The sequence below is a fragment of the Hyperoodon ampullatus genome (assembly GCF_949752795.1).
Source record: "Hyperoodon ampullatus genome assembly, chromosome: 3".
Lineage (NCBI taxonomy): Eukaryota > Metazoa > Chordata > Mammalia > Artiodactyla > Ziphiidae > Hyperoodon > Hyperoodon ampullatus.
The window spans coordinates 95532972-95558820 of record NC_136916.1 but is presented as its reverse complement, the minus strand read 5'-3'; the positions used below and the strand labels follow the sequence as shown (position 1 = coordinate 95558820).

The following is a 25849-nucleotide window of genomic DNA, read 5'->3' as shown; positions in this document are numbered from 1 at the left end:
ATAAAAAGGATACTATATTATAGCCAAGGTGGCTTTATACCAGGAATTCCAAGAATTCAAATTAGAAAACCAATCAATAGTATTTCTCCACGTTAGCAGATTAAAGAAGAAAAGTTGAATGGTCTTTTCCATAGAATTTTAATAAAATTCATCTTCCACTCATGATTTTTTTTAAGGTAGCAATGTTGACTTTTTTTTTTTTTTTTTTTTTTGGCAGTACGCGGGGCCTCTCACTGTTGTGGCCTCTCCCGTTGCGGAGCACAGGCTCCAGACACGCAGGCTCAGCGGCTGTGGCTCACGGGCCCAGCCGCTCCGCAACATGTGGGATCTTCCCGGACTGGGGCATGAACCCGTGTCCCCTGCATCAGCAGGCGGACTCTCAACCACTGCACCACCAGGGAAGCCCGACTTTTTTTTTTTTTAATTTTAAAATTTTTATTGGAGTACAGTTGATTTACAATGTTGTAGTTTCTGCTGTACAGCAAAGTGAATCAGTTATACATACACATAGGCCCACTCTTTTTTAGACTCTTTTCCCGTATAGGTCATCACGGAGTATTGACTAGAGTTCCCTGTGCTGTACAGTAGGTCCTTATTAGTTATCTGTTTTATACATAGTAGTGTGTATATGTCAATCCCAATCTCCCAATTTATCACCCCCACCAATTCATGATTTTTTTTTAAAGTCTTAGAAAAATAGAGACGGGAGCTTTCTTAAACTGATAAAGGGTATATACAAAAAACCTCACCATGCATTAAAAAAATAGTAATAATAAAATTTCCATTTGCTAATAAACTTCTGACTGGAACCAAAAGTGACACCATGGAGAGGTGGAAAGAGCATTGGCCCGGTGTGGAGGCCCGGGCAGGCGGCTCGGGCCAGTGGCTGTTGGGACCTGTGTCCAGGCACTTCTGGACCTTTATGTCCTCATTGACAGACTGGATGAGTGATTTTTAAGACACCACCACTCCTGTCCCCACCCCACTGTATACACACAGCACACATGCACAATTCAGTTCTATAATTCTAAAAATAAAACACTTCAGAGAATAATTAGACTGTGACCTGAAGATGAGGATGGATTTGTCTAGTTGGCCACACACAGTCAGGGAAGATGGCAAATGGCTTGGCCGTTTAATAATTTTGTTAGCATTGCCACTTTTTATTTATCCTTCAATTTGTATACATTTCTACCCAAATGTACAACTTCCGATTTTCAAGAATTGATTTGTGGGTCGGGGGTGGGGGGAACAGTCTTGATACAGATCAATATTTCAGCTCTTCTTTTCTTTTCAGAAAATCCTATAATATACTTTAAAAAATCTATTTCAAGAGATTGGGGAAGGATGTAAAGGAATAGGGGAAAGGGAGTCCTGTGAACAGCTGGGCTAGAAGGCCTTGCTTTCCTGGGGTAAAGCTCACCTCTTAACCTGTTGAAGACAAAGGTGGTTGACTAGGGCAATGCAAGGCATCATAAAAGCACCGTGTCCCCCATTTCATATTGTCTAAGAGCCATGTCATTAGAGTTGCTTGTTTTGCTTAAGGTAGCAGTTTTCAGTGTATATTCACACCCTAAAGATGTTAGCAGAATAAGTGGGGAGCAGGCGATCCCTTTGTTACATCTGAGAACAAATTTGGAGAAACAGTGTTTAATTCTCTTTTTTTCCACATTTCTCGCAACCCTTTAAATGTGCTTGTCATTTTTCTAAAAGGGGTGATTTAGTATTTAACTCTTCAAGGATCTTTATGTTTCTTGACCATACTTTAGGAATAGCTGGGCTAATGCACTGCCTCAAAGAGGACTGCATTCGGGTGAGATTCCAGAAAGCCCTACCAAACTGACTTAAACTTATAAGGGACTAGTTTGCCTCGTGCAACAAGAAGCCTGGGGATAGATTGTCCAGGTTGGTACAGTACCTAAATGATGTCCAGGAGCCAGGCTTCTTCTTGCTCTGGCATCCGTAGCACATTTGACTTTCACCTCATGGTCCCAGGATGGCTGCTGTACCACTAAGCATCATATCAACGTTCCGGGCAGGAAGAATGGGGAGGACCAAAATGCAAAGGACTCTCCCTGAAGTGAGGCTTTGCCTTCCTATTCAGTGACCTTGCCAGAGAGTTCTGCTCACATCATTGTCTAGAATGGCCTAGATGTGAAGATAAGGGTTTCAGCTTTTTGGCTGTTACATTTGAGGACATCAAAGGAAAAGAGGGTGGGGGTGGCTTTTATCTTTAATTTTTGTAAAAGAGTCCTGCTCACCCCCAAGTCTCCAGTAATTCCTGGCTGTTGGTCCTGCAGGTGCTACGCATGATGGTTGGAGTGAATATCTCAGACGAGCAGCTGGGCAGCATCGCAGACAGGACCATCCAGGAGGCTGATCAGGATGGGGACAGCGCCATATCTTTCACAGAATTTGTTAAGGTCAATCACTTACCTCTTGGTTTGAAAAAGTTAAATCCTACTACACAGGAGGGAGGGAGAAAAACATTATTCACATAAGAGCTTGAGACAGTATCTCCTGTTGTGACCTTCATAACTGTCGTTGGGTTTTGTTTTTTTTAACAGGTTTTGGAGAAGGTGGACGTAGAACAGAAAATGAGCATCCGATTTCTTCACTAAAGGACTGAGACCAAACTGTTCCTTGCTTTCTAGTATTTAAGAACTGGAACTTGAAAGTCCTCCTGTCCACCAGCCCCACCTCCATCCCATCATTCCCCTTCTCCCAAAGTACTACTGCTGTTGCATGACAACCCCAAATATTTTCCATCAACACAAACCTGCCTTTGGTGTATAAACAGGGCATTACAGAATGGTACACCCCGTCTAATTCTGTTCAGTATCATTCGCTGGATATCTCCATTTCTAAATATCATCTCCCCCTGTTCTGCTGCTGAATGCCACGTGTCCATCCAGTCTGAGAAGTGAGAGGGATTCATGCCAAGAACCAGCCAGCAAAGCTCTTTGACTGGATGTGGACCGTAGCCATGCTGCCCTCCCCCCAGCTTGGCTCTGGCATGCTCCTTCATCCTTTTTTATACGTCCTTTGCTTCCTACTTCTCTTTCACCAATCTACCATTCACTTAATCTTTCAGTGTCCCTGCTTTTTATTAAGCTTCAATCCCCTCTGTTCTACTTGGCACCCCAAGCTCTGCCTGTTAAATGTATTTCTGACTTGGCAGTATAGTTCAGTGGTCCGGCGGTTTTTAATCTACTTTTACTCTTAAATGGGTCTTTGGGATGTTGCCTCTTCAGGAGCTTTTCGGTCAATATTTCTCTCAGAAGAATGTCTTGACCATCTCTTGGTCCCCTCTGCTCTGTCACCAAAGGGCTGTTGGTTGGAGATGTTCTTGAAAGATAAGGGTTATAGAGACAAGTCTTCTGGGTGGCTTGCCCAGGTCGCTCTACCTCTGGCCTCCGATTCTCAACATACATACCTACGTGGCTGCTCCTGTTAGTACAGTGTTGACTCTCCACAAATTAGTCATATGCCTGCAGGCTTGCTTAGTTTGAGGATGCTGTCACCACCAGAATAGCCGCTCTGACAATATGCTTGTCAGGGGTGTTTCTCATGGCTGCTTGAACAAGGAGACTGGGCACCCTAAAAGTATTCCCACCTCTGCAGCATGGTTTATGCCTCAGTGCTGTGTGCCCAGGAATGTTTTTCACTTCACATTTCTAAGTAGAAAGATAAGTGCCTAACTTATCCCAGTCCACAAGATTTAAAGATTGTCCTCAGTGTCTTGAGGTTTTACACAAAATTCTCTATGAATTTTACACCTGGCACATGTTACTGCTGGAAGCCATAGTCAGCTCCTAATACAGGTCCAAAGCATTGAATGTATCGTATCATTAGCTGCCTGGTTACAATGACATCCTAGCTCCTCTCTTAGACCACTGCTAATCCCTTAGGAACAAGGGCTCTGGCACTGGTGGCACGACCTGAGGTGGCATTATAGGCCTTTGCATGAACCAGAGCAACTTCTCTGCCTAAGTCAGCTTAGTATAGACCTCATTGAATCAGGCTGTTATTATCCTGACATCTGTCTTTATGAGTCTCTTCATCCATATCTTTCCTTGGCTGATTTTCTCTGACTCATTGCTTGCTTGCTGTTTCCTTGCTTTGGAAGGCTATCCAAGATGTATACACAATACTTTAGGAAGGGAATTACTTTAAAAAAAAAAAAAAACACTGCAAAGGGATTAGGAAGAGTGGAGAAGAAAGAGTGGCCAGGCTGGATGACTCAAGTATAAATGACTGAGGAATTCTTGGTGAAGTATCAGTCTTACTTTGTGATCAAGTGATGTAATATAGGAATTGTATAAAAGGGAAGAATTGTCTGACACTGGTCTGTTAGAGAGGTACTTCAGAGGCTCCTTGACCTGCATATTTAAAGTTCCTAAGATTATGGCTTTTTGCTCCTTTTGGCTGTATAGCAAACTGTTTTAATCCACAGTTGTGCCTTATTGTTCCATTAAAATTGTATTCTTTGATCCATCAGTAAATACTTGTGGTTAAAACAAAATAACTTGGGTGATTTTTGTCCCTTTGTTTTACAAGAATTTTACATAACTCAGTCCCCTTCAAGTTTGAAATCACAGTGTGTCTCCCTTACTCGGGTTTATATCTGTGCTATCAAATGCCTTTATTTGAACATAATTGGAACATGACATGAGATTCTATCAGCTTTTATATCTGCCGCTGCCTGGACATAAGAGGTGGGAGCGTTCATCTAGGGGCCAGTACCATATGGCTCTGGGCATGGCTTTGACAGCCTTAGCCACTGCCCACTTGCTCCAGGTAGGATTCCATTTCTGTTCTTGACTCTCTGACTCCTTAAATGTAGAAGAGGTCTAAAATAGGGTATCTGTCTATTGCTTGTTAATAAGTTGTCTACCCCCTCATGTACGTACAGTCTCAATGACATATTGTACCCAGATGTTGTTACATGGCTTTTCACAGCTTCAAGTTTCAGTCTGCTGTGTAGGGTATGAGTATCTCTTCTTATTTTAAGGTTTAGTGTCACGCCACAAGACTCGAAAGAGTAATAGCTAGAGTCATCCTATAAATTCTAACACAATACCCTCTTCTTTTCCAGTCCCTCTGCCTCAAAAGTCCATTCAAAATGACTTGCACTGTTTCAGCTTTGCTTCATTTTGAGTGTAATTTTAGGATTTGGAGAAAGTGACAAATAGATGGAGTGACCATGCCGTCGGTTTTGGAGGAAGCTTAATGTTACTGACCATGGCCATAGGTATACCAGTCTGTGACTAAAATAAGATATTCATTGATACTGTAAAAAAAAATTTTAAGAACGTTACAACATTACCTGCAGTTTGAAGAGAATCCCCTTAACTAATTTTATTTCCCTTGCTCCCTTCTGGTCTACCCATGCATTACATATTTCTAAAGTAAGTGAAATAGAACATGAGATGATAACAGCTTTTAGAAATTAACATATTGTAATATTTCCCCATGTTAACTGTTCTTCCTTGTTTGTATCAACAGTTACATAATATTTTACCAACTTGATGTAATATTTTCTTAACCATTACCTTACATGGCATGTGGGATCTTCCCTGACCAGATATCAAACCCACGTCCCCCTGTGGTGGAAGCACAGAGTCTTAACCATTGGGCCACCAGGGAAGTCCCATTACTTTATTTGCTTATTGTTTCCAATTTTATGTTATAAAATAATGGTACAATGAATGCCTTTTTGCATATAACTCTTTCTTTTTTCTTTGAAAAAATTTTATGGGAGTGGGATTACTAGAGCAAACTTTAGGCATTTACTTACAGCTTTTGATAGGCTTCAAGAGAATGCCAGAAGCAAGAAAAGGGAACACTCTTGCACTGCTGGTGGGAATGTGAATTGGTACAGCCACTATGGAGAACAGTATGGAGGTTCCTTAAAAAACTAAAAATAGAACTACCATATGACCCAGCAATCCCACTACTAGGCATATACCCTGAGAAAACCATAATTCAAAAAGAGACATGTACCAAAATGTTCATTGCAGCTCTATTCACAATAGCCCGGAGCTGGAAACAACCTAAGTGTCCATCATCGGATGAATGGATAAAGAAGATGTGGCACATATATACAATGGAATATTACTCAGCCATAAAAAGAAACGAAACTGAGCTATTTGTAATGAGGTGGATAGACCTAGAGTCTGTCATACAGAGTGAAGTAAGTCAGAAAGAGAAAGACAAATACCGTATGCTAACACATATATATGGAATTAAAAAAAAAAATGTCATGAAGAACCTAGGGGTAAAACGGGAATAAAGACACAGACCTACTTGAGAATGGACTTGAGGATATGGGGAAGGGGAAGGGTAAGCTGTGACAAAGGGAAAGAGAGGCATGGACATATATACACTACCAAACGTAAGGTAGATAGATAGTGGGAAGCAGCCGCAGAGCACAGGGAGATCAGCTCGGTGCTTTGTGACCGCCTGGAGGGGTGGGATGGGGAGGATGGGAGGGAGGGAGATGCATGAGGGAGGGGATGTGGGAACAGATGTATATGTATGACTGATTCACTTTGTTATAAAGCAGAAACTAATAAAAAAAAAAAAAAAAGAGAATGCCAGAAGCAATCAAATTACTCTCTTTTACCTTCAGTATTCTTTTTAGAGTGTTCTTCATGGTCACCTATTTTTTCAAATTGATTATAGAATCCTGTCAAATTTTGTGTTTAAAACACTATTAGAATAGATTGTCTTGATTGGGATTTAGAGCAGGTATTTACTGTAGAGACGCCTCATGGAGGACTGTCTTTACAAACTGCATTTCTTAAGCTACAAGCCAGGTGTCTATCCTGTTTCCCAAACACTGAAAGCAGAATTGCTTGGAAGGAAGTCATCATTACTGGACTGAAATTCCCTAAATTCACATTCCTTTGGCTGAGCTTTGAGTCAACTAGTGATTCAAACTGAAGATGGCTGATTTGCCAGTACAGACCATTTAACATCTAGCTTAATAGAAACTCCAGTTTAGAGATTTTCATTTTCTTTTCCTCTATGCCAAGCAGTGATGAGAGATTTACCTGGTAAGTTTGTGAGGTACTGCAGGCTGTTTCCTCACAGGTCTGAGATGGAGCAGATAGCAATGAAGTGTCTCGTGTCTTTTAAGATGGAGCAAGTAGGGAATTCCCTGGCAGTCCAGTGGTTAGGACTCAGTTCTTTTGAAGTAAGTAACTGGCCTGACATCTTTACCTAAGGTATAAGCTGATCAAGAACATGGTCTTGAGATGCCAAGACTCAGTTTTCTTCTCTAAGCTCTTAAGTCTCTAAGCACTAGATTCTGATCTCATCAAAACTAGCAAAGCTCTTTGTTTGGAGGCATGGTCCTGACACTTCCCACCACCCTTTGCAGTCTATTCAAGAACTGAAGCAGGTAGGTGAATTGTTATATCTAGTACCTGAATGTGGCTGGAGAAATAAGAATTGATCAAAGAAGGTCTCTGGGCTACCACAGTAGATATCAAGCACCATTAACCAGAGTTTGTGTTTTATTCACAAGAAAATCTCGTATTCCCTAAAACACACACACACACACACACACACACACACACAGATATTCTTTAGAAATAAATCTGATAAATTCTAATAAACCTGGTGATATGGTCATCCAGCCCATAACAAATTGGAAGTATTTAAATATACAGGCACTACTAGAAACTGATATGCTGATAACCAAGAAGGGCAGCTGACAAAGGAGGAGACAATATGAAAAACCAAGTAACTCAGTAAACATTTTAGTGTAGACCAGATAATCCTAAGCAGTTCATTAAACCTGAAGGCATTTCAACAACATGTGTTTATAGAAAAGACCTCAAGTCATCAAGAAATTGTGCTGGTGCTTATAAGTTTAAGCTTCAATAAAATAGAAGTGTACTTAGGTGAAACATCCCTGATAATACTAAAAAATTAAATGTTATTACATGTAATTCAGGCTGCACCTAGTTCTGTACAACTCAATACTATTTGTACTGGTCGATCTCAGTAATTTCCTGCCTGGTTTTTCCTTTTCCTTTTCCACATCTTTCTCCTTATCATTTTGTAAAAAGCAATGGTTGATGGTGACTTCATGTGGTGGCATGGCTTAGAGATATCTGCAAACAACCTTATGGGCGGTGGAGAGAAAAAGCGTTATTCTCTATGACACTATATTTCTTGGGGGTAGGTGTTATCTTTTCTCTGTCAACTTGGGAATAGCAGATTTCTAGCTGTTATTAAATTATCCTCTGCAGGATATCTCTATGGGAAGAAGGCTGCCATGGAGACCCTCATTATTTGATGAAACATTTTCTCAGAACAGACTCAATCTCTGTATAAAAACTTTCAACTTTAGCAGAATGCACATGCTGTACTTTAAATGATTTTGTGCTGCCTCCTACCTCCTCCTGGCAGATGTGGAGCCAAATCACAAACCTGGGATAGCATACAATCCGTGTTTGTAAAACATGACTCTGCATTCTGTGAGCTCCTCCTCTGTGCCCGTGAAATTAGGGGCAATTCTGGTAGCTTTGTAGCCACAGAGACATCATAGATATTGCGAGATGGTTAGAGAACAGAAAGAGGCAGATACTAGCAAAGTTTGAAAAAGGGGAAAAGGGCAGATTTCAGAAATGATCCACTCATTTGTTTGACATTATTCCCCAGCAGAATTTTAGAATAAGTCATTACATGGTTGTGAAGACATGGAAAAGAATTTGACGATCACCAGGATGCTGATGTTTTTGGCAAAGAATTAAGTACAAATTAAACAAAATTCCTCTCACTTATTTCAAAGTTTTATTAAATTTGTGTGTCAGATGAATGAAATAGGCAGAGTGTTGAGTGTTGCTTTTTTAAAAATTTATTCATTTAGTTATTTTTGGCTGAGTTGGGTCTTCGTTGCTGTGCGTGGGCTTTCTCTAGTTGCGGCGAGTGGGGGCTACTCTTCCTTGCGGTGCGCAGGCTTCTCATTGCAGTGGCTTCTCTTGTTGCAGGGCACAGGCTCTAGGCACACGGGCTTCAGTAGTTATGGCACACAGGCTCAGTAGTTGTGGCTCATGGGCTCTAGAGCACCAGCTCAGTAGTTGTGGCACATGGGCTTAGATGCTCCACGGCATGTGGGATCTTCCTGGACCAGGGCTCGAACCCGTGTCCCCTGCATTGGCAGGCAGATTCTTAACCACTGCGCCACCAGGGAAGTCCCCTAGAGTATTGTTTTCAGCAAAACATATGACTGGGTCTCTCATAGTATTCATAAGGTTAAGATGGATAAAATTGTGTTGGATTACAGTTGATGTATTTGAGGATGGTAGCTGAATAACCATACACCAAAAAGCTAAAAGATCAGTATCAGCAGTCTTGAAAAAGAGGGACAGAATTGGAATCACACTTCCCAATTTCAAAATTTACTTACTACAAAGCTACAGTAATCAAGGCATGAAGATGGACTGCCTCATGCTCTAGTCCATAGAGCAATGGACTAGAATCATGTGTCTAGAAATAAATCCTCACATTTGTGGTCAGCTGATCTTTGACAAGGATGCCAAAGCAAACTGGTGGGGGAAACAGTAGTCTTTCGATACAACTGGGGCAATTGGATATCCTTATGCAAACGAATGAAGTTGGACCCCTACCTCACACCATATGCAAACAACAACAAAAAATCAAATGACTTTAAAAAATGTATGAAAGGCTATGAAAGAGCTAAAGTTACAAAACTTATCGAAGAAAACATAGGCATAAATCTTCATGACCTTGGGTTAGGCAGTGGTTTCTTAAATATGATACCAAAAGCACAATCAACAAAATAAAAAATAGGTAAACTGGACATCATCAAAATTTAAAACTTTTGGGACTTTCCTGGCAGTCCAGTGGTTAAGACTCTGCACTTCCACTGCAGGGGGCATCGGTTCGATCCGTAGTCAGAGAACAAAGATCCCACATGCCACGTGGCATGAAAAATAAAATTTTAACTTTTGTTGTTCAAGAAAGTGAAAAGATAATCTATAGAGTGGGAGAAAATACTTGCAAATCATATCCTGATAAGGGACTTGTACCCACATTATATAAATTACATCTCAACAATAAAAAGACAACCCAATTATGCAACACTTCGGCACTGTTGCTGGGAATGTAAGATGGTAGAGCCACTGTGGAAAACAGTACAGCTGTTCCTCAAAAAATTAAAAATAGAATTACCATATGATCCAGAAATCCCACTTTTGGGTATACAACCAAAAGAATTGAAAGCAGAGTCCTTTTTTTTTTTTTAACCACTGTAGCGTCCAGTTTCTATTCACAAAGAAAAAGCTCCAGTCCATCTTCTAACTTTTTTTGAAAAATTCCTGACATTACAGAAATAAACGGAAATGTATTAATATTCCACTCACGTTTCTGTGACAAACAAACAAAAAGTTCATGAGCCAAAAACACAAAAAACAAAAAACAAGGAGAAGCTTATAAAACTAAATATGGATCTCAGCATTAGCAGCTGAACAGAGAAAGGAATTAAAATGCTTTAATTAAAAAATCACGAGTGGGGCCTCCCTGGTGGCGCAGTGGTTGAGAGTCCGCCTGCCGATGCAGGGGATACGGGTTCGTGCCCCGGTCTGGGAGGATCCCATATACCGCGGAGCGGCTGGGCCCGTGAGCCATGGCTGCTGAGCCTGTGCATCCGGAGCCTGTGCTCCGCAACGGGAGAGGCCACAACAGTGAGAGGCCCGCGTACCACAAAAAAAAAAAAAAAAAAAAAAAAAAAAAAAAAAAAAAATCACGAGTGGATGATAAAGTGTGTAGAAACTGAAAATTTACAAACTATTTAAAACCTGGAATCGCTGACTGTACTCAGATGGATCATGGGTAGTGATGAACAGCAGAAAGGGATTATGGATGAATCTGCATTGTTCTGGATGCTCCTCATGCCACCTGTCTCCGAGGAAAGCCTGACATTTATTAGACATTGAGCCAGGCTAATGCTGGCAGCAGATCCAGTGATGGTAACCTGCCTATCAATAGATCCTTCCACTGGGTTCGCAATTTTGATCTGCATCCCAGATATCTGACAGATCTCATTGATTTTGGCGCCTTGACGCCCGATTATGCAGCCAATCAAATCGTTGGGAACTGTGAGTTCATGAAAAGTAGTGTGAGCAGATGCATCCAAACCACTGAATCCGGTGTTGCCATGTGTCATGGGAAAATGAGACTGTTGCATTGCCAACTGGTGCAGCTTGGTCAAATCTGGCTGTGGAATGGCATACTGTCCTTGAATGGTGTAGGCCTCTAGAGGCAGTCCCTCTAGGTCAGCATTGAGGCACATGGACGGGGTGGTGTGGGGAGCTCGCACTGTCCATGTCTGTGCTGTACCTGTCCTGACCACCTGCAAAGATGACCGGAGAACTGGAGGCTTGGGCCAGTATGGGATGGTTACACCCTTTGTGGGGGTGGACTGAGAGAGAGTCTCCAACATGACCACGCAGATCTGTTTCACACCCTCAGTGATGGATTGTGGAATGCCAGCAAGAATGATGGTCTGCTCAGTCGAGCTGGGGAGCATATCCCCTGCCACCTGGACCTGAGCCCCTGTACTCTCTCCTATTTCTTTGATCTTGCAACCACCTTTCCCAATGAGAGCTACACTGACCAGCAGGGGCCACCAGCCTCAGGGTGACTGGGGGTCTACTGGCAGCTGTGCTACTGGTCATAGAGCTGCTGATGTCCTCTTCCAGTTTGTCAATGATCATAACAAAGGCTTTGAAGATGGCATTAGTGGGTCCAGCCAAAGTGATAATCCTCTCAGGACAATTCCCTCCTGAGATGTTGATACGTGCACCACTCTCCTCGCTCATCTTCCTAACTGATTCTCCTTTCTTTCCCGATGATACTGCCAACTTTCTTTCCATGCATAAGTAGCCGGATGGTGAGAGTGACATTTAATCCACCTTCATTCACACCAGTGTCCATGTCAAGCAGTGTTCTGAGGAGCTGGACTCTGAGTGGTCAAGTCTTTGGTCACTGGTGGGGGTGAAAGCCAAAAACTGCAGGCGAGACGACTGAGGGGAAAAAAGGAGCCAGCGGGAAGGGGAAGGGCGGGAGGCTGGGGCGGAAAAATAGGGGCTGGCGGGAAGGCAAGGGGGCCCCTCCGGAGGCGAGGAGGAGGAGGAGGAGGAGGGGGAGGAGGGGGAGGGGGAGGGGAGAGGAGGGGGTGGAGGAAGGGCGAAAGAGACCCCGGGGCGAGTGGAGGGCAGCGGAGGGTGGGCAGGTGGGAGAGAGCGTGCTCTGGCTGCTGCCTCAGCTGGTCTGGGAGCGTAGGGTCTTAAAGAGCTATTTGTATACCTATGTTCATAGCAGCACTGTTCACAATAGCCAAAGGTGGAAGCAACCTAAACGTCCACTGACACATGAATGGAAAACCAAAATGTGGTATATACATACAGTGATATATCATTCAGCCTTAAAATGGAAGGAAATTTTGACCCATGCTACAACATGAATGAACCCTAAAGATATTATGCTAAGTAAAAGAAGCCCATCACAAAAGAACAAATACTGTATGATTCCAGGGCCTGGAGGAACGGGAGATTAGGGAGTGATAGCTAAGGGGTGTGAGGTTTCTTTTTTTGTATTAATGAAATGTTCTAAAATCGTGTTGATGGATATATAATTTTGTGACTGTACTAAAAGCCATGGAATGGTACATATCAAATGGATGAATTATATGACATTTGAATTATACCTCAGTATAACTATTTATTTATTTATTTATTTATTTATTTATTTATTTATTTATTTTAATCTTTGGCTGGGTCAGGTCTTAGCTGTGGCATGCGGAATCTTTTTTTGTTGCGGTGCGCTGGCTTCTCTCTAGTTGTGGCAGCCGGCTCCAGTGTGCGTGGGCTCTGTAGCTGCAGAACGCAGGCTCTCTAGTTGTGTGTGGCCCAAGGGCTTAGTTGCCCCACAGCACGTGGGATCTTAGGTCCCCCACCAGGGATTGAACCTGAGTCCCCTGCATGGGAAGGTGGATTCTTAACCACTGGATCACCAGGGATGTCCCTCAATATAACTTTAAATAAAAGATCAGTGGGAATCCCCTGGCAGTCCAGTGGTTAGGACTCTACACTTTTACTGCTGAGGGTGTGAGTTCAATCACTGGTTGGGGGAACTAAGATCCTGTCATCTGTGCAGTGTGGCCAAAAAATAAAAAATAAAAATAAATAAAAATTAAAAAAATAAAAGATCAGTGTCAGACTTAAGGAAAACCTTCCATGACATGCCATGGGATTTACTGTCAGTACTCAGTCCTTTTCAACATCCAAAGACAAAGCATAAAAGTAATGTTTATTAATTTTTTAAAGTAACATAATGCCATAAAAGTAGTTAATAGTAGTCCCTCCATGGGAGAATAGAGGCTAAATTATCTTAATAGTTTGCGTTCAATCAATAATAGCTAACATTTAAAAAATAATAATTTTATTTATTTATTTTTGGCTGTGTTGGGTCTTCATTGTTGTGTACGGGCTTTCTTTAGTTGTGGTGAGCGGGGGCTACTCTTCGTTGCGGTGCGCGGGATTCTCACTGTTGTGGCTTCTCTTGTTGCAGAGCACAGGCTCTAGGTGCGCAGGCTTCCGTAGTTGTGGCACATGGGCTCAGTAGTTGTGGCTTGCGGGCTCTAGAGCTCAGGCTCAGTAGTTGTGGTGCACGGGCTTAGCTGCTCTGAGGCATGTGGGATCTTCCCAGGCCAGGGCTTGAAGCCGTGTCCCTTGCATTGGCAGGCAGACTCTTAACCACTGCGCCACCAGGGAAGCCCAATAATAGCTAACATTTATGTGGCATTTACTATATGCAAGGCACTGTTTTGTGTGCTTGACAGATATTAATTCTAATCCTCACAGCAACCTTAGGAGGCAGGTACAGTTATTATCACCATTTTACAGGTGAGGGTATTAAGCCCCAGAGATGCTAAATGATTTTTTTCTCCCAAGATCAAAGTCACACGGCTAGTTAGTGGTAGAGCATGGATTCAAGCCCAGGAACTCTGCACAGTCCATGGTCTTAATCATTTCACTCTCCAACAACCTTTATTTTTAACAAAGATAGATGTAAATTCCTGTATTTAAACTAAAAAGAAGAGATGGCAAGCAAGAGACACCTGTGTATTTTAAGATATCAAAAATTTGAAGACCATCACCTTTTAAGGACATTGTCAAAATGATGTATCCCCAAGAAGCAAAATGGTGAAGGGTTCAGGGCAACTTACTACCTTGGGCAAGTATAGGAACTAGGGCTTTAATCTAGAGAAAAGAAAGTCGTTATATTAAAATATTTAGTATCTATATTATTCATATAGCTAGGGACCTGTCCTTGAAAGGCTCTATTTTGTTTTTTCCGGAGGACAGAATTAGGTGGTTTAATGTAGAATTTGAAAGCATGGACTTTGGAAACAGATTGGATGGGTTCAGATCCTGGCATTACCACTTAACCAGACACACGAACTTGGGTAATTCTTCTGTGTCTTCTTCCTTAACTGTAAAATGGGGATTATGATGATAATGATAATACTACCAACATCATAGGTTGCTGTGAGGATTAAATGAGTGACTGACACATGCTAAGCATTATTATATCAGTTTTATTAACGAGTGGAAGTGATAGGTTGATAGATTCCAGCTTATTCTAAGGAAGAATTTCCTAATAATTATAACTGTTCAAATGAGGAACAGGATGTTCCTCAAACTAGTGCATTCCCTAGCCCTTAGTTGCTAGAATTGCTTAAGCAAAATCTTGAATGAACACTTCTGTCAGCAATCTTGCAGAATTCCTAAATTACAATACAGGTTTACCTAGATGATCTAGAATTCCTGCGTGTTAATTCATAATATGATTACTAGGTTCTCTAAGTAGCTATAACAGTATTTTACAAAAAATGTTTTGTGTTTGTTTTTTGTTAAATAAATAAATAAATTTATTTATTTATTTTTGGCTGTGTTGGGTCTTTGTTGTTGTGCACGGGCTTTCTCCAGTTGCGGCAAGCGGGGCTACTCTTCGTTGCCGCACACAGGCTTATTGCGGTGGCTTCTCTTGTTGCAGAGCTCGGGCTCTAGGCTTCCGATTTTCAGTAGTTGTGGCACGCGGGCTCAGTAGTTGTGGCTCACGGGCTCTAGAGCACAGGCTCAGTAGTTGTGGTGCACGGGCTTAGTTGCTCTGCGGCATGTGGGATCTTCCCGGACCGGGCATCGAACCCGTATCCCCTGCATTGGCAGGCGGATTCTTAACTGCTGCACCACCAGGGAAGTCCCTTTGTATTTGTTTTTGTTTTTAGGAATATACATAAGAGTATCTGCAAAGGACTTAAATATCTACAAAGGACTTATTAAATTTTTCCTAAGAATTTTATCGTTTTTGATGCTATCGTGAATGCAGTTGTTTTTTCTTTCTTTTTTTTAATATTTATTTATTTGGTTGCGCTCGGTCTTAGTTGCGGCAGGAGGGCTCCTTAGTTGCGATATTCAAACTCTTAGTTGCGGCGTGCATGTGGGATCTAGTTCCCTGACCAGGGATCGAACCCAGGCTCCCTGCACTGGGAGCGTGGAGTCCCATCCACTGCACCACCAGGGAAGTCCCCCAACACAGTTGTTTTCTTAATTTCATTTTTGTTATTAGTATAAAGTTGATTTTTTGTATACTGATCTTGTATCCTACAACCTTGCTAAACATGTAAGTTCTAGTAGTTTGTTTTGTTTTTGTTTTTGCTGTGTCTGTGTTTTCCTTATGACTTTCTACAAAGGATCATGTCATCTGCCAAGGAAAGCAATTTTATTTCTTCCAATCTGGATGCCTTTTGCTTACTTGCCTTTTCACACTGGCTACACCCTCCAGTACAATGTAGAGTAGAGGTGGTGGGAGACTGCGTCCTTACCTTGTTTCTGATCTTAAAGGCAAAGTATTGTCTCACCATTAAATGTGATATTAGCTGTAGGTTTAGATGTCCTTTATCATAAGCTTCTGTAAAAATAAGATTCCTTGGCCTCATCTGAAGACTTAGGGAAGTGGATCTCGGAGAGCTGCAGCCGTGGGGAATCTGTACTTTCAGGAAGCAGCTCAGATGACAGCCTTGATGGTGTCTGAGGACCTATACTGCCCATCGCTTGTCGCGCGCCGTTAGAGGAGCTCCCATTTACACTCCCTGCCTTTCCTGGAAGAATCACTGAAGAAAGAATCTCAATACTCCTACAGTTGGGTGTAGTAAGCAACAAGACTGTCAGTTATAACAGTTTGACATTCTGCAGAATGGCCCTCAAAGAAAAGTGACGAATCTGCTCTCGCGCACTGACCAGAACTATAAACGGCAGTCTGGCGTTTGGGCTCTTTAGGAGTGGAAATGGGTCAAAGTCAAGAGGCAAACTTGAGCTATTAAATTGGCTGCTTAGGTGTCGTATTATGCCCAGTATTAAAAGCTCCTAGGCCCTGAGAATGAAATTATTAGTTTAATCTATAGCTTAATCTAACGATGGCTTAAAACTGCCATGCGGCCTAGCCAAACTACCTATGAAGCGACACTACTTCTACGCGGAAATAATTTTACACCCCTAAGCAATGAATTACGAGAACATTTTTCCCTATTACCTCAACCCTGAGATCCAATCAGACGCAAAAACGGACCGAAAAAGAAACGCTGGCGCTATTGATTGACGTACATTTCAACCAATCTACAACGGAAGAAGAACGCGCCTGCGCAAGTCGTTATCCAATCCGTACTAGCGTTAGCGGAAGAGGCGGGGGTTGTGGAAACGGCCGCCGCAGGGTTGGCGGACTTGAGAAGGAGCAAAAATGGCGGAGTGAGGTTCGTGGAGGTCCCCTGGCCTTTGGGCCAGGGGGAGGGCCGGACCCCGGGCGCTCGAGTGCTTCTGCTGGTCCGTGCGAGGTAAGTAAGCCGAGAAGGCCAAGACGGGAACTAGCAGGAGGTGGCGCGGCCCAAGCCGTCCGAAGAACGGAGTGCGCGGAGCCTGCCCGCAGCTGGCACGGGCCTTGGCCAGGCGCGGGTTTCCTTCCGAGCGGCCCCAGGGCGGCAGCCCGCACTTTTCGGCGGGTGTTGCACCGTAACTCAGACCCGACCTGCCACTGACCTTCTCAGTGCCTTGCCTTTGGCTGCCTTTGTGCTTTCGGCTTGTTGCCCGATGATTGCGCCCACCCTTGTGTATATGTGGCATTCTCTGCGTCGGCCATCGGTTTATCTTTGAAGAATATCTTTGTTTTATTGATTTATTTATGCTCCTCGCCTCACGAACTTCGTGTCCACTGTTTTGCCTGAGGCTCGGGTCTCAATCGAGGCCTGTTGCGGCTCTGAGTATTTTGTGTCCCTGTCCCTTTGACCTTGAGATTTGGTGTAACGGGTTTCCCCCACTTCCTGGGATTTAATTTGAGTCTGTGTATAGTGTACGTTCTCTTGCTTACCTTTATTATATGCATTCGTTCCCACTCCCACCTCTCAAACTTTTTGAAGATCTGCGAAAGCAGCTTTGTCCTCGTATGACCTGATAGTTGCCTAATGGCGCATTAATCTCAGCTGACTCTAGGTAGAATTAACCGTAGTTTTCCAGAACTAAAGGAGTCAGTGTACAATTTTTATTTATATATATAGAGAGAGAATGAGAAAGAGTTTGGGGAATTATTATTATAAAGTAATTTGTATAATGGGGTGGGGTTACAAAGTATACTACTGTCAGGCATTTGTATTCGGTTCTTGTTTAATTTTATGGGATATCTTTTTTTGTAATTTGGGTTGTTATGACCCCTCATTCGGCCTTTCAGTTAAATTGTGGGAAAGGTTTCTGAGTTGGTGAAGCCTGTTTAAAACTGGCACATTAGTTAGGCCCAGTTCGAATGACATGTCCGAATACAAATGAATGTGTCTGGTATGCTTTTTGCTGGCCCTGGATTTAGCAGAGCTGAAATTACCAGGTAAAGAAATACTTCTAAATAAGACCTTTCTGTTGCTTTTGTCCAGAGTAGTTTTTTCATTTCATCTAGGAGAAGAAAGAAGATACTGGGCAGAGGAAAGGAACAGAACATCCTTCCTACCTCACAAACAGGGGAGTGATCATTTATACTAAAGCAAAGGTCTTTTGTGGGAGAAGAGTGTCCATAGCATCATCAGATTCTCAAAGGGGACAGTGTTTAAAAACTCGAGAACCACTGCTCCAGGAGTTTTGACATCTTTATAAAATTAATGCCAGTGCAGGTAGAGAGTAAATTCTTTTTGATTGTTCCTTCTGAATAGTTTTTGATAGTGATGTTCTTAAGACTAGTTTGGTTCATTTGAATAATTTTGCACATAAATGCATACAGCAAAAGTGAGGGCTGTATCCTTACTGTAATGTTCTTTTTATTTTTCCTTATCACAGGAAGAACATTTTCCTTGACTTGTAGGTGCTTTTATATTCATCTCGAAAAGAAAACAAAATTCTGAACTCAGGATTTGGCAAGTGAGTAATAGTGGCTAATGCTTTCAAATACTGTTTACGCAGATTGGAAATAGCTAGAAGTAGAACAAGAAATCATTAGCTTCAACAGAGGATGAACGTCAAAAGTGACTATAAATTATTGGTATAATCTCTCCCTGAAGGCACTAGGGAAGGATTTATTCCACGCTTTTCTTCTAGCTTTGGGTAGTTCTTTGGCTTGTGGCACCATAACTCCAGTCTTCACAAGGCATTCTCCCTTTGTGTGTCTATGTCCTAAATTCTCCCTTTTATAAGGACACCAGTCAGATTAGGGGCCCACTTGGCCCACTTGGCTCCACTTGACCTCATCTTAATTAATTACATCTGCAGTGACTCTGTTTCTAAATAAGGTCATATTTTGAGGTATTCATATGACAACATAGGAATTTGGGGAGGACACAGTTCAAACCATAATATCTACTTAGTCATATACCTTGATTGTATTATATGAAAAACATTGAACTGCTTTAAGGATTAAAATCTTGTATACCACTTGTATAAGGAACTTAGAGTAGTTAAAATCATAGAGACAGACAATAGAATGGTGGTTGCCAGGGGCTGCAGGGAGGGGAAATGGAGGTTTATTATTTAATTGGTACAGTTTCAGATTTGTAATATGAAAAGAGTTCTGGAGATGGATGGTGGTGATGGTTGCACGATAATGTGAATGTGCTTCTTACCACTGAAGTGAACACTTAAAAGGGGTTAAGATGATAAATTGTAAGTTGTGTGTATTTTACAATAAAAAAATTGAAGAAAGATGAGTGAAAAACTCCAACTATATGTATTTCAATATTAAGAAAAGGAATAAGAAGAGGGAAAAAGGAATAAATACCCTTTATCTGGTAGAGTCTTTATCATATACTTTTAGAGCCAAGGCTTTGTTGCTTGGATTGTAACCTTAATTAAGTCCAGGCAGACTGTTAAATAACACAAATTCAACTGAGTAAATTAATTAATTAATTAATTAATTTATTTATAAGTATAGTTGATTTACAATGTTGTGTTAATTTCTGCTGTACAGTAAAGTGACTCAGTTATACATACATCTATATTCTTTTCCATTTTGGTTTATCCCAGGACATTGAATCCCAGGACATTGTATAGTGTGCTTTCATTTATGGGGAGGAAATAAATCCACTTCAGCACATCTATATTAGTATAGTCTAGCCCACACCTGGGGGCAGAAACTGTCCAACAAACCCAGCATTTGTTTTTCTTTTTCTTGTTTTGGCCGTGTGGCATGGGGGATCTTAGTTTCCAGATCAAGGATCGAACCCATGCCCCCTGCATTGGGAGCACAGAGTCTTAACCACTGGACTGCCGGGGAAGTCCCAGCATTTGTTTGTTTGTTGTTGTTTTTTAATAATTTTTAAAAAATTTTATTTATTTATTTATGGCTGTGTTGGGTCTTTGTTGCTGCACACTGGCTTTCTCTAGCTGTGGCGAGTGGGGGCTACTCTTTGTTGTGGTGCATGGGCTTCTCACTGCAGTGGCTTCTCTTGTTGTGGAGCATGGACTCTAAGCATGCGGGCTTCAGTAGCTGTGGCACATGGGCTCAGTAGTTGTGGCTCATGGGCTCTAGAAAACAGGCTCAGTAGTTGTGGTGCACGGGCTTAGTTGCTCCGCAGCACATGGGATCTTCCCGGACGAGGGCTCGAACCCGTGTCCCCTGCTTTGGCAGGTGGATTCTTAACCACTGCACCACCAGGGAAGTCCTACAATACTGCTTTTAAGCACAGATGTTTTATTTTTTTTTTTAATTTTTAAATATTTATTTATTTTTGACTGTGTTGGGTCTTTGTTGCTGCGTGTGGGCTTTCTCTAGTTGTGGTGAGCAGGGGCTACTCTTCGTTGCAGTGCGTGGGCTTCTCATTGCGGTGGCATCTTTTGTTGCGGAGCACAGGCTCTAGGGGCATGGGCTTCAGTAGTTGTGGCTCGCGGGCTTAGTTGCTCCGCGGCATGTGGGATCTTCCTGGACCAGGGCTCGAACCCATATCCTCTGCATTGGCAGGCACATTCTTAACCACTGTGCCACCAGGGAAGTCCCAACACAAATGTTTTATATAGAATCATTTCATGGACTGTATTACTCCATTTGCATAAGAGGAAGTTAACGTGTATCTCGTTTTATATAATGCAAGTTTTTATATAATTTTAGCTTTTTGTATCATACTTACATAAGTTTCCTGGCTACTGCTTCTGCTTTTCTTTCTTTCTTTTTATTTATTTATTTGTTAGTTTGTTCTTATTTTTTGTATATTTATTTTTTTGGCTGCACCCTTACGCATGTGGGATCTTAGTTCCCCGACCAGGGATCGAACCTGTGCCCCCTGCATTGAAAGGTGGAGTCTTAACCACTGGACCGCTGGGGAAGTCCCTGCTTCTGCTTTTCTTTCTTTTTTTAAAAATAAATTTATTTATTTTTTTATGTTTGGCTGTGTTGGGTCTTCGTTGCTGCGCACGGGCTTTCTGTAGTTGCGGTGAGCGGGGGCTACTCTTCGTTGCAGTGCACGGGCTTCTCATTGCGGTGGCTTCTCTTGTTGTGGAGCACGGGCTCTAGGTGCACAGGTTCAGTAGTTGTGGCTCGTGGGCTCTAGAGCTCAGGCTCAGTAGTTGTGGCGTACGGGCTTAGTTGCTCCGCGGCATGTCGGGTCTTTCCGGACCAGGGCTTGAACCCGTGGCCCTTGCATTGGCAGGCAGATTCTTAACCACTGCGCCACCTGGGAAGCTCCCCTGCTTCTGCTTTTCCAGTGATAATACTGAATTTGTTGGTGTAGTTGGACATTTTCTTTTAAACAGTATGTAATCCAAAAAATTTTCTTCTGTGTGTTTTAAAATACTATTTTTAAAAAGTAAGCTCATATAGAAGTACCTATCTTAATCTTCCTGTTTTCAATTTATTTTGTATTTCCAGGTATTTCTATGTTGTCTCCTGGAGTGGGGTTGTCCTGCTTCTTTTATCGGGCCACCTTCCCTATTCTTGAAATGTGGATATCTCTTCTCTACACTTTACCTCCATGATTTGGACTGGAAAAGGCTGCTTTTCTTTTTGTTCCACCTCTCAGATTCGAAGAAGAGAAGCACCTGGGATGCAGTCATCCTGCTAACTTCTTTTTTTTTTTTTTGTAGTACGCGGGCCTCTCACTGTTGTGGCCTCTCCCGTTGCGGAGCACAGGCTCCGGACGCACAGGCCCAGCGGCCATGGCTCATGGGCCCAGCCGCTCCGCGGCATGTGGGATCCTCCCCAACTGGGGCACGAACCCGTGTCCCCTGCATCGGCAGGCGGACTCTCAACCACTGCGCCACCAGGGAAGCCCCATCCTGCTAACTTCTCTAGGAAGAAAGAAGCAACTGACATGCATCTTCTGCTGCAATTTGCTTAATCACAAATAATTTTACAAGCTGAAGGCTGATACCATTTGAAACAGGTGCTTAGATGGTGATATTTGTGAATTCTTTACCTTTTGTTCCAGACGAGAAGACGAAATAGCAAGCATGCGTGACATCAGGGTGTTTTTTTTAACGTCTTCCAGTTTTAGCAACTGTTGTGATAAGCACAGTTGAGACTTGCAGCAGTAAATTCCAAATATGTGTTCTAATTTGAAGTGAAAGAGATGCTTAAAAAATTACATATATATCTAATACCTGCCTCATCCTTTAGCATAGATTTACTGGATAAGAACAAAGGTCCAATTTTGCAGTAAAACCTTTGATGTGATAAAGAAGCATAAAGACAAGATATCACAAGGTTAGTTGCATATGTGAGTACATCATCACAACTGTATAAATACACATTTTTACATGTGTAAGTCCACATTTTTGGATGATAAGAGGGATATTTCTCCTGGAGACGGAAGCTGTGGTGGACTTCTTTCTCAGAAGTCTTTGGATATATGGTATTTTTTTAATGTTTTTTCATTTTTCTAAGGAGTAACCACATTGTGCAGATGCTAACCCTATGAATGCATGCTTGGGTTTAGTGAAAGGTTGGTAAAAGGAAACTAAACAGTTTTGAGTCCAGGGATGGAACCCTCTTCACCACCCTAGGATGAGAAGCTACTGTATTAAAATTAGTTCATTCTTTTTCATGCAGTCTTTTTTATATAGCACTTGAGACTTGGTGTTACATGCTGCTAAGGCTGGAAGAAAAGTGGCAAAAGTGGTTTTTCTGTTCAGAAGATCTTGGGATGGACCCTACAGTATGACCTGCCTTCACCTTTGGACATACAGGAGTGGAGAAAAAAATGAGGAAAGTTTCCATATTACTCCTTTCTCCTAAGAAAAAGAAGTGAAAATGCTTTATGCAGCTCCACCTGACTTTATGGCGTTTCACATTCTATAGCTCTGTTTTTTGTAAAAGGATAAGTAACTTTTTTCCTTTGATCCAAGATGGGTTCTTGGGTATTTGATTTATTTTTCTAGGCAATAGGTGTATGTTCGGCTGAAAAGGCTGGGACTGAGGTAACTTTCCCCAGTTGGAACTGAACTTTCTCATCAGAGAATGGGCCTCAGAAGAAATGTTCCCAGACTGTGGTTGGGTCAATGTAGATTTAGAAGAAATCCAGGGTCTGAAAAAACTCAGACAAGAAAAATAGTTCCAGTAAGAAATAATGAATTTCCTTTCTTTCTGTTAAAACTTACAACTATCTGATGAACAGACGACAGGGTAAAGCCGTCCTTGCTTCCAAATCAACAGAGGACCATTGTATGAATTGCCAGGTGTTTACATAAGAAGAATGAAACCTTTATAAGTTTTTGTGAGTAGAGAAAGAATTTACAGCTGGTTAGATGAAATTAAGAACAAATCATCTTAGATCATCTCTGTGATACAGGGAAAGTTTGCCCAGGGCCATGCATGTTGTGCTGCTGAAATCTTGGGGCAGATTTACCAGAATTTGAGAGTGATAGAAATAGCCCAAAATTGGAAATATTGAGCACTCTTACTGATTAAATTGGTCAGCCAATTTGAATTGGCATATGGAAGCGTTTTAGTAAAATAATTACATAATATAGATAAAATATAATTTCCTTTAATTGGGGGCAATTACTGAGTGGTAAAGCATAGTAGAAGTAACTTGGATAAAGGTAACTTAAATTTTTGTCTAAGTAACTTCTCAGCCACTTCCTGATGTTTTCTATCAGTATTTTGGAATCGATAAGGACAGAATGGAACCTACATACATGAGTCCTGTTGGTATGTTGGGAATATCATATCATAGAGAATTTGTATCTTCAGTTGTCTGTTACCCATCCTCCCCATGTTTTTTTGGGCAACTTTTTGGGTAGGATTGTTTGGCAGGGGATAGAGACCCTCTACTGTCAGCACCAGTGAAACCATCTCTGGCCCACTTGTTTGAATAATTGTGTGTGTATCAGACTCATCTTCTCCAGTTGCTTTACATATTTTCATTTCAGAGCTAAGAGAACCACTGTTTACTGCTTTCAAGTTGTTTCTGCATCTTCCATGATTTTCACCAGATGGCATTTAACAAAATGGGTATATTCCAGTTGTATTTGCCCAGTGTTTACTTAATACATCTACATTGTTTTTCCTGGTCTATTTTGGTCCACTTCATGATGGCAAAAGCTATAATTTTAGGCAGGACTGTGCCTCAATCTGTAGCTGTGCCTACATCCTTTCCTTTGCTCATCCATGTTAGCTGGCAGTTTTTCTTTTAAAAAGTTGAACAAAAATGGGATATGTGCAATAGAAATATATATATATATGTATATTTTAATACTTGTGGACAGATGTTACAAGTTGTTTAAGAACAACAAAATCACCAATGTCTTCCATTTTGAGATGTGTATAGTTTTGTAAGCATTAGTGCTTGGTAGCATATTGTAGTGCCATGTTAGGGGTTAGTGCATGAGCCTAGTAATAATTTAAACTTCAGGATGAATTATTGATAATAACTAATAGTGTAAAAAGAGTGGAAAATCTAGACCTTTTCTTTTCTCATAAATATCTGAATCCGTGATATTCTCCCTGGGGAAAAGAGATTGAGGCCAAAAAGACTCATTTATGAATAGAAATATGGGGTCACAAGGTGAGATACTGTCTTTGAGGATTTTTAAGCTTTCCATGAGGTAGGAAACCAGTTGCCTTTGTGTGTTATGAAACCTTATATCAAAATGAGGCCCCATTTCATGATTCTGCTTTGCTCTCTTTGAGGTGAGACTGTTCTTACACTGTTTTCACATTGTATGTCTTGTAGGTTTATTGTTTTCCCACTCTTTTTGCATCAGATTATTTTACATTTTGCATGTCTTACTGAGATGCTTTGTTAATTGCTCAAGTGAGTGCTTTTCTAATCTGAAGACCATTTATGTTTCCTATCTGCAGTATGCTACATGTTAACAGAAGAACACTGGTCAGTAGTTGAGTGTCCTAGATTAATTTCTCTTGGGCTTTTCCTGTTTCCAAATTTCCTGAATTGTGTATTGATGAGATTCCAGACCTTTTCATGAGAATTGGCAATGTAGCTAAATGGAGGCTACCTAGGTTGCCATGTATTAATATTAACTAACTCCCTGCTTGGTTATAGTAAATTGCCTCAGACAGCTTTCACTCTTTTCTCTTTTCCTTGTAGAAATAAAAGTTGTTTTGTTCTGAAAGCATAGCTTTCTGTAGAAAAGAAATTTCTACCTCTAAAAGCTTTCTTAAGAACTTGGAAATGGCAGTTTTCTGGGGTGATTTTTAAATCTCAGTATTAGGAGAGTCCAGGATTTATTGCCACAGATTCTATAGTTAGTATGATAGGAAATGCAAAACTTTTTTAATGTGGTGTGTCTTGTGTGCAGAAGCAGGCTTAAAGAAATTGACTCTTGGGCAGCAAATCTCGAGGGACCCAGGTTTAGATTCTTATAGTGTACTTAAAGTAGTTGTACTCTTGGTTCAATTAGTTTAGTGCCTGGGAGAATCCACTTCTGAAAAGCATTTAAACATTTAAAAAAATACCTCTGAAAAGGTAATGAATGCAAAATAGCACAGTATATAGGAAAGAATATTTCCTATTGCAAAAAAAAAAAGCCATAAAACAAACAATTTTCAAGAGGTAGAATTTCAGTAGCAATAACAGTTTTGCATGTATACTAAGTTGCATTAGGGTTGTACAGTAGAATACTACTTGAGTTTGAGGCTCTGTGATAACAGAATTCCATGAAAGGAAAAAGATGTTGTAGGTAAAGAGTATATAAAAGGTACTTTAAAAAAACTATGAATGTATATGAATATATCATTATGTGAGAAATAGCAACGTTTGTGCAAGTTAAAGGTTAAAGACCCTACTTGTTTGCTAGAGCAGAGGGTTAGAGCAATTTAAGCTTTTCTAATA

General features: G+C 41.4%; 1 protein-coding gene and 1 pseudogene across 2 annotated transcripts in view; one reads left to right on the top strand and one right to left on the bottom strand.

Moving 5' to 3' along the window:
- CHP1 (calcineurin like EF-hand protein 1) overlaps positions 1–2501 on the top strand; it is a gene marked incomplete at its 3' end in the record, with an annotated part of 36621 nt that extends 34120 nt beyond the window's left edge. The window contains exon 6 of the mRNA XM_079700442.1: positions 2301–2501. Coding sequence (XP_079556568.1) covers positions 2301–2501 — 201 coding nt within the window. The remainder of the gene's footprint in view (positions 1–2300) is intronic.
- An 8327-nt stretch (positions 2502–10828) lies between these two features.
- On the bottom strand, positions 10829–11973 carry LOC307049584 (poly(rC)-binding protein 2-like; annotated as a pseudogene). Its single transcript has one exon. The product of its transcript is annotated as a poly(rC)-binding protein 2-like (transcript).
- Between the last annotated feature and the right edge of the window lie 13876 nt (positions 11974–25849).